General features: G+C 43.0%; 1 protein-coding gene across 1 annotated transcript in view; it reads left to right on the forward strand.

The window, feature by feature from the left end:
* Positions 1–14572, forward strand: part of EYA2 (EYA transcriptional coactivator and phosphatase 2) — a 132851-nt gene that overhangs the window by 90056 nt on the left and 28223 nt on the right. Inside the window, 2 exon segments of the mRNA XM_033153481.1 lie at positions 2617–2741; positions 4258–4341. Of these exon segments, the coding sequence (XP_033009372.1) occupies positions 2617–2741; positions 4258–4341 (209 nt within the window).

The following is a 14572-nucleotide window of genomic DNA, read 5'->3' on the forward strand; positions in this document are numbered from 1 at the left end:
CTTTTAAATAAATGCCCTTCCATACTTCTTGAAGTGATCCGTGATCTATTGGAGCGCTTAGTTTTTAACTATCAATTATAGGCTTAAAAGTCATCATCTTCCAATGTTCTGTTGGAATGTAGTCAGTATATCACCTCCCCAGTGAAATTTTCATTGGCAGGCTATATCATTTTTATAAAGCACCACATCATTTGTGGATAATCACTGTATGTACAGCCCAAAGTGGGGTATGCTCACTTAAGGAACAACCCTGCACATCTGTTGTTAGTCAAACAGAAAAAAATAGTAAATTAAAACAAAACAAAATGCTAACGCAGATTACGGCAAAATTACTTTGGAGTATTTCCCCCTCGTTAGATTTGATCTCAGCCTGAGATTTCAAAATCCTTCCCATGAAAAAAAATGAACCAGATTCTTATTTAAAATGCTACATCTGAATTGCTAGAAGGAATGGAGAGTCCGATATAAAGTATGGTTACCAGATTTTTTCCAGTGAATCTGGGGACACTTTTTTTTTTTTTTGGGAAGCTGAGTAGCAACAGGAAGTCAGTAGTAGTGATGGTGAGGCAAAAGACCTTGGGACCAAGCACACATGCATATTGTATAAAGGTGCAAAGCCCTTCTTTCGCACCCTGTGAAACATATATGCGCAGAGTTTTTAAAAACGGCAACGGCGCACCCGTGACTCCCGAGCCTCGCTTTCCCCCTTCCCCCTTTGTTTTGACTGATCAGGGGAGGCTCGGGAGTCACGGACAGGCGGCCGTTACCCAGTTTTTTAAAAACTGTGCATTTATGTTTCACAGGGTGCGAAAGAAGGGCTTTGCACCTTGCCTAACAGAGAAACTGTGCACCTTGCGCCCCTCCTGAGCAACGGCCACCCACTTGTGCCTCCCAAGCCTCCCCCGATCTGTCAAAACAAAGGGGGCAGGAGATCTGTACCACCGGACATCCCTGGTTCCCCTTCGGCAGTGGCGGTGGCAGCGAGCAGCTCCAGCCACAGCCAACTATGCTACCAGGCTGGCTCCGGGCTGCAGAGACTGCCGCTGCCACATTTCCTGGGGACAGATTTGCAAATCTGGGGACATTCCAGGGACGGAATTTGTCCGGGGACAGATCTGCAAATCCAGGGACTGTCCCCGGGAACTGGGGACATCTGGTAACCCTAATATAAAGGGAAAAGAAAATTGAAGTCAGTGGTATTTAAATAGGTTATTTAAAATGTTGGTCTCTTATCAACATCAACTTTGTCCACAATAAACACCACTTAAAGACCCAAGGCAAGTAACAATTCTATGATTATTTCAAAAATTTCAGGACTCTGTTTGGCTGAATTAAAACTTCCGTTCTAAGCATGTTTGTTTGAAAAATAAATAAAAGCTCTATTGATTTTAAGTGGAACGTTATTCGAAACTGGGCAAACCTTTTCTTCAGACTATGTTGCAAGCTGTTAAAATTGTGTTACATTTTCATTTTTTGCAATTTTAATTTAAAAATGTAATTCAACTTACAAAATATCCCAGTTTTCATTGATTGAGGTGTTGGGGGGCATTCTTTTCTGGGTTAAAATGTGAAACAGGTATGATGGAAGGTTAAAAGGCTTTTGATAATTTTTGCTCTGAAGATGCTTCTAAACCTTTTTTGAAACATTTAATACCTCCTAGGGTGAGATAGATAGATAGATAGATAGATAGATAGATAGATAGATAGATAGATGATAGATAGATACAGATCTGTAGTGCTGGAATAATTCTGTAGATCAGGCACGTCCAAAATAGATCGTGACCTACAGGTAGATCACTGGACATCTGTGGTAGATCACTGGTAGTCCACTGGCTCCCCCCAAAGAAGCTCAACAAGTTTGGTTCCCCTAAAAAAAGCTCATAATTTTTGCCCTGCACCCTTAAAAAATGTGGCTTTCCCCCTCCCTAAAAAAAGTTCAACAACTTTGACCTAAACCCCTAAAAAAGCCCCCCAAGCCCCCAAAAGGGGGTACATCAGTGCCAGTTTTTAACTCTGTGAGTAGATCGCAATCTCTTGGGAGTTTGCCACCCCTGCTGTAGATTAATTAGTTTTCTTTTCTTAAAAAAGGGGGGGGGAGTTGTACTACTACAAAAGAGTAATTTTACCCCCTTGGTGTTCTAAAAAAAATCTCAGGGTTACTAATAGCCCTGTCCTTTTGCATTGCTGTATTCAAATGATCAAGATCTTAACTGAATCAGCTGAGATAAGGCAAGAGACGGGGGAATTGGTTCCTCTCAACTTAGCAGACAAGCCCTTGTTCCCCCTACATTACAACCAAACCAGCAAATGCATCTTTAGCAAGGTGTGTGGCTGCCTGGTATTGGTCTGAAGATTTGCTAAGCAGGCATAGGCAAACTCGGCCCTCCAGATGTTTTGGTGGGAGTTGTCGTCCCAAAACATCTGGAGGGCTGAGTTTGCCTATGCATGTGCTAAGATGTTAGCAGATACCATGGTGATTTCCTGAAGGCTCTTACAGTTGTCATTTCTGCTTCTTTGATGATAATGTGACACTGTTGTGTAGTTTTTCAACAAGCTCAAGAACCATAACATAGGAAGTTGGCTTTGAGTAGGATTCTTTTTTATATATACCTGTAGGTGAATATACAACACCTGTAAAAGACACAGATACAGACAGGCAGCACAGAGGGACGGATGGAAAGCTACGAGGGCGATCGAAAAGAAACAATGATCCTTCCCCATCAGCTGACACCGAAATTGAGGTGAGATGTCTAGAGGGTTTCTTTCACCCCAACCCTATTTCATTTGTATTTGACTAAATCCAGGGCAGTAGACCTATTGAAATTAATGAGCCTAGTCAATTTCATTAGTTTGAATGGCACTACACTGAGTGAAACTTAGGCATGTTGTTGTTGTGTTGTTGTTGTTGTTGTTGTTTAGTCGTTTAGTCATGTCCAACTCTTCGTGACCCCATGGACCAGAACACGCCAGGCACTCCTGTCTTCCACTGCCTCCCACAGTTTGGTCAAGCTCATGCTAGTCGCTTCAAGAACACTGTCCAACCATCTCGTCCTCTGTCATCCCCTTCTCCTTGTGCTCTCCATCTTGCCCAACATCAGGGTCTTTTCCAGGGAGTCTTCTCTTCTCATGAGATGGCCAAAGTATTGGAGCCTCAGCTTCAGGATCTGTCCTTCCAGTGAGCACTCAGGGCTGATTTCCTTCAGAATGGATAGGTTTGATCTTCTTGCAGTCCATGGGACTCTCAAGAGTCTCCTCCAGCACTTAGGCATACCAACCTGTAACTCTAGGTTTTTCCCTACTGAAATTAAATAATATAATTACCAGATCATTTGTTGTCTCCCCAAGTTTTTAAAATCCTTGCTGTTATTTTGACTTTTGAGTAGAATATATTTCAAAACATTATTGTTACATTTACATCTGGTAGAAAAACTATGCAGATGAAACCTTTTGCCCTTACTGTGGTTTCTTGGTTCTGTTTTTCTTCATATGATGTAACCCAGGGAGGTTCATAAAATACCCGGTCTGGCTTCAGGTTTGAAGGGACCTTTGGCCACATGTCTTCTGTTAGGCTCCCTCTCAACATTGGTGTAAGCTTATCTGGTGGCGGCCTATTCTAATTTCCCACAATGCCCTAGAGTGATGCTACATCAGGGGCATTGTGGGAAATCAAAATGGTTGCTTGCTACTGCCACCACCAGGTAAACCTTTGGCAAGGGCCCAAGGCAGACGTCAGTGCTGGCGGATTCAGCTGGGTTTCCTGTGGGAAACTCGATGGCACAGCTGATCCCTGCAGAAAGCCAGCTGGTTGGGTGGTGAATTCAAGCCCGCTGATTTGAAGTCCCAAAGATAATCAGCTGATGTTGTGGCAATCTCAGGTGATTGACAGGTGGGTGGTCCTGACACTCCTTTCGAACTTGGACCATATGTGGTAGAGGAGATAAGGATCTGGCACACTGCGGCCAGATCAAGTTCCCCAACCTTTATGTAAAGAAGAGATCTTATGAAGGGTTTGTATGATAGGCAGGTGTCATAAGGAGAGAAAATATGGAGCTGTTTCTGGAAGCAACCAATGTTCAGGTGGCTAAGGTGATGCAACTGATGAGTGAAGATAACAAGAATGTGTTGATGATAAAAGGGCTGTAGTCTAAGATTTCTGGAGAGAACTGGTTTGAAGAAGGCTGGATCCCAAACAAATATATTCCTGCAACTAATATGGTATGATTTTTGTCTCCCCCGCCCCTCTGTCTTTCACCACAGCGTGTTTTTGTGTGGGACTTGGACGAGACGATAATTATTTTTCACTCCTTACTCACGGGAACGTTTGCATCCAGATATGGGAAGGTACTGTGGAATTTGTCTTCTCCCTCCCCCTCCAACCGCCCCCGTTGCTGCTTGTACACCCAGAACACATTGAAAATTATAAGGGCAGCTTAATACACCAGCTTTTCTAGCAGATGTTGCTCATTTTTCTTCAGAATATATTCAGTATAACTAAGTCCAGTGGTATTTCCCTCAAACATGTGAAAATTTAATTAACATCCTATCACAAGGCCAAGAGACTCAAGTTCTTCAAAAGAGTATTGTTCGACTTCTCCAAAATAGGACAATGAGCCGTTTTTTTGTCAAGGTTTTTCTCTCTCAAAAAAGAAAAGAGAAACAATTTATTCAGCAGACATGATACAAGAACTCTTGCTTGATCAAGGTACCATATTATTTTAGATAGACTCCCCTCTGCCCAGCACCTGGTTGGGGTTTTTCCTCAGGTAAGGCTTGTGTAAAAGAGAGAACGCAAATAGCAGGATTTGTGTGGTGTATGTGGTACTGGACTGTGCCATTTCGTACTGCAGGTGTGGCTTGAATGTTTCCTCAAGCTAAAAACCAGGAACAAACCTCCCTAAAAATTCAAAATTAGCATTTGCAACTAGTTATAAAGTCTGTTTGCTGCCTCTGCTATCAGAGGCAGCATATCTCTTAAGGGCAGATGAGCTATTTATTGAGCATTCATCCTGATTTGTTTGCAGGAAGCTTACATGGAGGTTAGATTACTGGTATATCTGGTTGTTATATCTGACTTCTGTTGTCAAAGGTGATTTCCTTCTCAATACCAGTTGCTGGGAATCGCAGGTGGGCAGAGTGCTCTTGTGCTTGGAACATGCTTGCTGATTTCCCACGGGCATCTGGTTGGCCACTGTGAGAACAGGATGGTGGACCCGATGGGCCACTGGCCTGATCCAGCAAACTTCATTCATCCCACACATTTCAATGCATTTTCCTCTTGCTTTCCAAACTGCGAAATCTCTGATTATTTTAAAAGGCGGATTTGTTGTGCTAGGGTGATAGAGCCCTTTAATTCACCTGAACTGTGCAAAAATATAGAGCCCAGTTTCAAAACTGTTTGACTTTCATGACTCTGTACCAAAGAACTCTAGGAAACTGGTACTGTGAAAGAGCAGAGACATGCAATGTCGGCCATTTTCTGTGCTCTCCTTCAGGTTGAGAACTGAGCCCTAACTTCATACCAAAAAGTAATTTCATTTTTCGTCCCCACCTATCATGTCATATGACATTTCGTCAGAAATCATGTCTTCAAGTAGCAAAAGATGAATTCACATAACATTATCATTTGCAATTATTGTGCAGCAATAATTAATACCCACAACAGAACTCTAAAGCAGGTGGTCATCGTTTTATTTGTTTTCTAATTACAGTTTTCTTTTTCTTTTTCTTTTTTACTGATAATGACAAATGAATTCAAAACCTCTTTGAGTTAGAACATGCTTAAGTACTTTAATATGGAGTGGAAGGGGCTGTGTTTTCTATTTATTAGATAGAGATGACCAACTTGGCAGTTGTTCGAACAGCCTTGAACACTGCTGCTGTGGTTGCGGGAATATAATTTGACATCATTTTATGATTCTACCAGCTGGGCTTGTTTAATGATGGTTATAACAAGCCGGATGTATAATTAGCAAGATAGATTTATTGTCTGCCTTTAGATGTGGGCAAATGTAAAAAGTCCTAAAACATTGTTCATCATGTAGAAACCTGCTAAAGTGTTTGGAAGGTTTCTGGTATCTCCTTGTGAAAGGAAAGTCCATGTGATTGAAGGAGGAAATTTGTTCAGAACTCTATACTATTGCCTTTTAGTGCTTCTGAGGCATTTGACAACCAGCAGGAAGCAGAATTTAAATGGTGATTCCTCGCAACACTTAATATAGCACTGTATTGTGGTCAAGATTCTTCTATATTGTTTGCTCAGAATTGAGCCCAGTTTTCATCAAAGGTCCCCTGTAACTATAATTAGAATCTTTCTCTCTGTGGCTTTTGCCTCTGTAATAGCTTCCTGTTCAGGATGGCAACAGCAATTGATGTCAGTCAGTTTATGTCCCCCGCTGGGGATAAGGTAAAGGTAAAGGGACGACTCTGGGGTTGCAGCGCTCATCTCACTTTACTGGCTGAGGGAGCTGGCGTACAGCTTCTGGGTCATGTGGCCAGCATGACTAAGCCACTTCTGGCAAAGCCAGAGCAGTGCACGGAAACGAACTGCTAGGTAGGCAGGAGCTGGGACCAAGCAACGGGAGCTCACCCCGTCGCAGGGGGTTCAAATCGCCGACCTTCTGATTGGCAAGCCCTAGGCTCTGTGGTTTAGACCACAGCACCACCCACGTGCTTCAATTTCAAGTTTCCTTCCCATTGGTATGTGTGCATGTGTAGAAAAGCATTACTTTGCAACTTAAAAATAAGATGAAGAGATAAATATTTAAAGTGCCCCCTGTCATCCACAGGAAATGGGAACTGACTGACGATAATGCAAATCATCTTCTTCTTTGGCGATCACTCGTAGCCGAGTAAGATTGTCTTCCATGAACACGGTTTTAACAATGAGTCCGTAAGTGACTGCGGAGGCCAATTCTGGATCCACACGTCCTTCCACAGTGGAGACATTGGTTTCCAGGTGCGAGTTGATCACGGTGTGGATTTGCCAAGTGTGCCTTCCTCTTAGCACGTTTTCCCCTTGCGTCCTGAGTTCAATTGTCTTCAAAGCCCATAACACCTTTGGTAAAGGCTGTTCTCCAACTGGAGTGCTCGCAGGCCAGTATTTCCCAGTTGTCAGTGTTTATACTACATTTTTAAAAGATTTGCCTTGAGACAGTCTTTAAACCTCTTTTGTTGACCACCAGCATTATGCTTTCCATGTTTAAGTTTGGAATAGAGTACTGGTAGTTGCTTTGGAAGATAGTCATCAGGCATCCACACAACATAACCAGTCCAACGAAGTTGATGTTGAAGAATCATTGCTTCAACACTGGTGATCTTTGCTTCTTCCAGTACACTAATATTAGTTCGCCTGTCTTCCCAAGTGATCTGTAAGATTTTTCGGAGGCACCGTTGGTGGAATCTTTCAAGGAGTTGGATATGGCGTTTATAAGTGGCCCATTTTTCACAAGCATATAGTAAGGTTGGTAGTACCATAGCTTTGTAAACAAGCATTTGGTTTCCCTGCGAATGTCCCGGTCCTCAAACACTCTGCACTTCAATCGGGAGAAAGCCGCACTCACAGAGCTCAGGCAATGCTGGATTTCGGCTTCAATTTTGGCCCTTGTGGAAAGATAACTGCCTAGGTAGGAGAAGTGATTGACATTTTCCAACGTTACACCATTGAGTTGGATTTGTGGCGCTGCAGAGGGGTTATTTTGTACTTGTTGGTGCAGCACTTTGGTTTTTTGGATGTTGAGTGATAGGCCAAGCTTTTCGTAAGCTTCTGCAAAGATATTTAGGATGGTTTGGAGGTCATCCTCTGCGTGTGCGCACACTATGTTGTCATCAGCATACTGAAGCTCTATGGCGGAAGTTATGGTAACCTTACTCTTTGATTTCAGCCTGCTCAGATTGAAGAGCTTCCCATCTGTTCGATATATGATTTCTACTCCGGTGGGGAGTTTCCCTTCGACAAAGTATAGGATCATGGCAATGAAAATACCATAATGAATAGAGTTGGGGCAATAACACAACCCTGCTTAACACCTGATCCTACTGTGAATGGTTCACTTTGAGGGCCATTGTTATCTGCAATTGTTGCCATCATATTATCATGGAGGAGCCGAATGATGTTTACAAATTTATCTGGGCAACCAATTTTCAGAAGGACAGTCCACAGGGCATTATGATTTACAGTGTCAAAAGCCTTAGTCAGGTCAATAAATGTCATATACAGGGGTTAAAGAGATTGATAATTTTGGCATCCTTAAAGTATGCTGGTATCTCTTCTCTTTCCCAGAGTACAGTGGTACCTCGGTTTAAGAACAGTCCTGTTCACAAACGATTCGGTTTATGAACTCCGCAAAACCAGAAGTAGTGCCCCGGTTTGCAAACTTTACCTCGGTCTAAGAACGGAATCCAAACGGTGGAAGGGCACTGGCGCAGGAGGCCTCATTAGGGAAAGTGCACCTCGGTTTAAAAATGGTTTCGGTTTAAGAACAGACTTCCAGAACAGATTAAGTTCATAAACCGAGGTACCACTGTACCACATTCTTGCTAAATTGGATAGATAGGCTGCCACTGCAATTGCATTGTATGTGAGGGAAATTGCCACCAATTGGGTCTGGAAAAAAGAAGGTTACATACGCTTTGGGTTACATACTCCACTAACCCAGAAATAACGCTTCAGGTTAAGAACTTTGCTTCAGGATAAGAACAGAAATCGTGCTTTTGCAGCGCAGCGGCAGCGGGAGGTCCCATTAGCTAAAGTGGTGCTTCAGGTTAAGAACAGTTTCAGGTTAAGAACGGACTTCCAGAACGAATTAAGTTCTTAACCCGAGGTACCACTGTATTTATAAAATAATGCTGCAATCCTGTGCTTACTTATCTGAGAGAAAGCCACAGTGAGAATCCTGAGTAGACATATATTGGATTACACTATCAGATTCCATAGGAAAAATTAAAATATAAATGTGAAGTGTCTCTCTCATTATTTGCCAAGCCATCCCTTGAGATCCACTCCAACAGTCCAGATCATAGTTTAATGCAGTGTTTTTCAACCTTTTTGGGCAAAGGCACACTTGTTTCATGAAAAAAATCACGAGGCACACCACCATTAGAAAATGTTAAAAAATTTAACTCTGTGCCTATATTGACTATATAAAGTAATTCTCTTGAATAGGAATCAAATAAACAAATTTTTCCCATGGCACACCAGGCAACATCTCGCGGCACACTAGTGTGCCGCGGAACAGTGGTTGAAAAACACTGGTTTAATGTACAGCCATGGCTTGTTCCATGGTGACTCATAGCAGGGCCTTCTCTGTTATGGCACCATGGCTGTAGAATTCTCTTCCACTAGAAGTGCATTTGTGTCCCTCCCCCCCATTTCCATCCTTTGGATGAGTGATAAAGACATATTTGTTCTTTTTGGCATTGGGGGCTGATACAATAGTTGGTCAGCTGTGTTTGTTGTGAGTCGTGTGCTGCTGGAACTTTGTGAGCTTTGATAATTTTTATCGTTTCAGTGTTTATTTTTAAAACATTGTATTTTATTGTAGTTTTTGTACATGGAAGTTCCAAGGGACTTTGAAGGAAGGATGGTCTAATAATCATTGTTCTTGTTGCTGTTACTACAATGATAAATATTATTTTTATCGTCATTATTTTAACATCTTGGGATATAGTTGGAAGGAGAATCTTACACAAAAGAATGACACCGAAAAACCATTTTGCAGTGGGGTTTCCCTGCACAAATTCTTGCATGAGCTCACTTTCCCTTGGCCAATTGTGACCAAGTTCAAGTAATCCTAGTTGTGTTTGCTCTGATCTTTTTTTGTAGTCAGTAGGTTTCCCATGCAAATCTTGCAACATAATCCATCATTAATTACCCATGACAGGCATTAATTCCACAATCAGAAAACCTGTATAGAACCAAATCTCTGAACAACCGAGGTGAGCAGTTCCAGCTTTTTTTTCTTTTCTTCCTGTTATGGCTTTGGGGTAAAAACAGGTGGGCTAAAAACATGAAATTACATCATGCTAATGCCCTTTGTTGCTAAGAAGGTGAAGGAGTGTCAGCAGAAGAGGAGACACAATGGGGCCAGAACTCACTGCTTCCATTTAAGGGAGGTAGATTGCCCTACCAGATTTGGATAATAACTTCTTATAACCATCGAAGCCTGGGGGTGCCTGTTTAATTACCTTTAATTACCTACACACATTAGTTTGTTCAGCCATTCTGAACTTTGCAGCTCAACTCACATTTCAGGTGTTTCATTTCAGGTGATCCACAGTCACAATGCATGGCAATGCTGTGTTGAGAATTGGGGGCGGGGGGGACATTCACAAAATAACCAAAGGTCATGAAAATAATAACTATTTTTCATTATTATTAAATGTCTATACCACCCTTCATCTGAGCATCACTGGGCGATTTACAAGATAAAAGTACAAAATTAGAACTCAGTCTCTGTATTCACCTGCAAACTGTTGGTTAAGTTAGTCTTTCCCAACCTGGAAACGTCTACATGTTTTGGACCAGGCATAGGCAAAGTTGGCCCTCCAGATGTTTTGGGACTACAACTCCCATCATCCCTGACCACTGGTCCTGTTAGCTAGGGATGATGGGAGTTGTAGTCCCAAAAATCTGGAGGACCGACTTTGCCTGTTTTGGACTATAAAACATCATCCTTAACCATTTACCATGCTAGTTGTGGCTGATGGGTCTTGCAGTCCAAAAATATGGAGGGCACCAGGTTGGTAAGTCTAGGTTAAGTGATCTTGCCAATACTGTGTACCCTCTGGCAGGATCTGAGTAGGTAGAACCCATAATGGAACTAGGCAAAGCCCAGTGCTTAAGTGTTAGATCCAGGGGCAGAGCTCAGTACAGAAGCTGTTTATTCACCTAAGATGGGCAGCAGGAGTGGGGAACCTCTGACCAGTGCGCCTAATCTGGCCCACTAGGCTTTGTGTACTAGTTCCTTGTGGAGAACTAGCAGGCATACCCAGTCCATGCAGAAAGCAGGAATGACTTCACAGTGCATCCGCTGATGCATGGAAAGTTTGAATCGGCTCTTTTTGACTTTTTCAGCTTGTGGTGGTCCCATGGAATTGTCTGCTTGCTTAATGGAGTTGGCTCACTTACACCCAATAGATACAGCATGTAAGTTGATTGTGCAAGTGTAGTCCCAATGCACCAGCAAAATTACAGGGATGAAAATCACAGTTTATCCGGCTTTATCACATACGCATTACATGCAGTGAGCATAAGCAAAGGATAGGGTGTGCACAGGGCCGTCTCGTCATAGGGGCTGGGTGGCGCGGTGCACCAGGGCGCCAGGCCCCCCAGGGGCGCCCCCGCGAGCCCACCGGCATACCAGGTGCTCCCTCCTCAACCCGCGCGCCTGCAGGCAGGCAAGCTACAAGCCGGCTGCCCTCCGGAGCCCCAGCTGGAGCGCTGGGAAGGGCGCGCAAAGCCCCGCGCCGCTCCAGCACCATGCCCCTCATCCCCTGCTCGCCCACCTCCCTCCCGTGCTGGCCGCCCCACGGGTGATGAGGGGCGTGGCGCTGGAGCGGCGCGGGGCTTTGCGCGCCCTTCCCAGCGCTCCAGCTGGGGCTCCGGAGGGCGGCCGGCTTGCAGCGCCACGCCCCTCATCCCCCGCTCGGCCACCCCCCCTCCCGAGGGGCGGCCAGCGTGGGAGGGATGTGGGCGGAGAGGCGGCCCACCGAGGGCGCCGAGGGATCGTCGCACCAGGGCGCGCGATCCCTTTAAGATGGCCCTGGGTGTGCAGGCCCTATCCTTTTGCACACCAACTATATGTAGGTAAGAACGGAGTTTACATTAGCCCCATTGAGGCATGATCCTTCTCTTGCTAACTAGCTTGGCCCTCTCTTTCATTTTCCCATTGCCTGTTCTGCCACCCTCCACACACAGAGGGGCAAAGATATTGTAGTGGCAAGTTTTGCTGTATGCATGAGGACTCCAGTCCGCACATGATTTAGAACCCTGATTGTCCAGCACATTGAGGGTAGTCAGGCAACAGAGACAGGATAAGGGAGAGAAGTCATCTAGCGCAGCCCACTTATTATGTATGAAGAATGTCTGAATAGGGCTATTATGAGCAACCAATCTCTTAAATGCTCTCCTAACAGGTCGTCTTATGGTATCTCAAGTTTGAACAGAACAGAGTTAATTATATATTAATTATTTCAAGAGGGGGGGGAAAACCTCTATCAGAATAGAACTTTAGTTGATCGTATGGTTGCAGTAGTCACATTCATTTCCCTTAAAATTAGTATCTTCTTTGAAATGGAATCATGTTGATTCTTGGTTCTGCTGGCTACCCGATGATGCTTTTTATCATTCTCTGCACTGCAAAAAAGAAAGAAAGAAAGAAAGAAAGAAAGAAAAACTTGTTTTATTTTCTAGCACTGCAAAAATTAATTGTAGAAGTTCAAATCTACTTTCTTTGCAAATATTTTTTGTTGTTGTTTGTGAAAATCTGTATTGTGAGGGTTCAACTCAGATACATAGACTTCCCCTTGAGCTCTATTAGCTAATTCAGAATGGCATGTATTCTTTGCTTTGTTTGAGAATTGGCCTAATAAGTATGTACCGCCGCTGCTGCTGTTCAGACATCTAAGAGTTCTCCATTCCTTTGACAAACATAAGCCAAAGTGCTTAAGGACATCTGTTTATTTTATTTCTATAATGAGAAAACCTTCCATCTTCTTCCTGGTTCAGCTGTGTTTATTTACATTTTGTTACTCATATGGGCTGGGCACCTTGGGATATTAAAAACCCGCCGTGGCCTTTTAGCAGGCATCCCTCTTTAAAAAGCAAGAAAGGGAAAAAGAGGGGAAAGTGGAGAAAAGGCAGAATAAGCCCTTCCTAAGGAAAACACAGCCCTTTAGAATTCTATAAAATAGATTTTCAAAACAAATACACTGTAATTCGCTCAGTAGATGGTGGATTAACTCAAGATGAATACAATTTGGGAAGGATTTTCTGAGGAAGTAGGAAATATTTGCTTAACCTACTAGAGGCTGATATTGTGTTCAGTGCCCTTTTAGGTTAAATAATAAAAGCATTCAGTCATTGTAGGCAATCTTAAGACTGTTTTAGACGTGCCACTATGTCGTTTGCTAGTGGAGCTGTGCAAGGCAACTTGTGTTGTGTATTCAGCAGCTTTGGATTGTGTTTAAAGAGAAGAAATAGGGAGAAGTTTGAGTGTGCTGAAGTTCTCATGGCTTGACATGACTGTAGGGAGTGCAAACCACTGCTGTTAGAAAAGCTGCTATGTCTGCACTAACTGGAATCTTCTAAATGCTCAGCCCAGGTGCACATCGCCCATAGAGTTTCTGATTTGCACCTCTCCTCTCCTCTTTCTTGTACCATGTCCAGTACCCAGCTCACAGGGTGGCCAAATGTCCTATTTTACAGAGGATAGCCCTCTATTTGAAAGCATCCGCTATTTGAAGGACTGTCAAGTCCAGTTGAACACAAAGAACCATAAGAAGAGAGAGAAGGGACCTTGAGGGTTGCTCACTCACAGTCACCAGCTGGACAAGCAGCCTGGGCAGTCAGATCTGACTCTATTTGAACCTCTGGTAGCCATTACTTTAATAAATGGATCCAGTTACAGGTAGGTAGCCGGCCGTGTTGGTCTGCCGTAGTCAAAACAAAATAAAAAAAAATTCCTTCCAGTAGCACCTTAGAGACCAACTAAGTTTGTTCTTGTATCTGAAGAAGTGTGCATGCACACGAAAGCTCATACCAAGAACAAACTTAGTTGGTCTCTAAGGTGCTACTGGAAGGATTTTTTTTTTTTATTAATTTTGTTTTAATAAATGGAGTTATGGGAAAGTATTAGTGAATGCTTACAATAAAAGCTGTGTAAAGCGACCCAAGTTTTTAGTTTTATATTGACACAAATTATTACCTAAAGTGATTTTAAAAAAAATAAAATAAGAGAAGAATGAAGCAATAGGTTTTGAGGAAAGTTATAATGGAGTTCCGGAGTTGGGAAAAAAAATGTTCCCCTCTGTTGCTTGCTTAAACTACTAAGCCATGTTAATTTATATGTGTATTCTTTCTCAGCAAGGCATGAAACTCAGCAACCAAAGAAAAGATTATAACTTGCCCTCGTTCAGGCATGTGGCTCAGCCTTTTCTCCCTCCCTCTTGCTCTCTCCCCTTTTCACAAGCTCTGCTTCTTTTTTTCTAGTTAATACAAGCAACAAACTAGTCCCATTTCCAAGCATTTCCAAGTAATTAAACCAAATTAAAACCATTAAACTCTTTCTTTACTGACAACTTCATTATTAACAGCTAACCGCAAAGATGAGATTTAACTTGGAAGGCCCTCAATTGCATACTAATCTGCCTTTCACCTCTGGCTGACACCTCCAAAAGATAACCCCCCCCCCTTCCCTTTAGAATAGAAGTCTGACAAATACACTTAATTAATGCTTTCTTCCTGGTGGAAAAGTCATTATTTGTTCACTGCATAAGCAAGTACTTGGCAGGAGCTTAGGAAGTCTGATAGTTTCTATAAAAGAGGAGTTTGTGTATGGGGGGGGGGTGGATTTTG

Source organism: Lacerta agilis, chromosome 6 (assembly GCF_009819535.1).
Source record: "Lacerta agilis isolate rLacAgi1 chromosome 6, rLacAgi1.pri, whole genome shotgun sequence".
NCBI classification, from domain to species: domain Eukaryota; kingdom Metazoa; phylum Chordata; class Lepidosauria; order Squamata; family Lacertidae; genus Lacerta; species Lacerta agilis.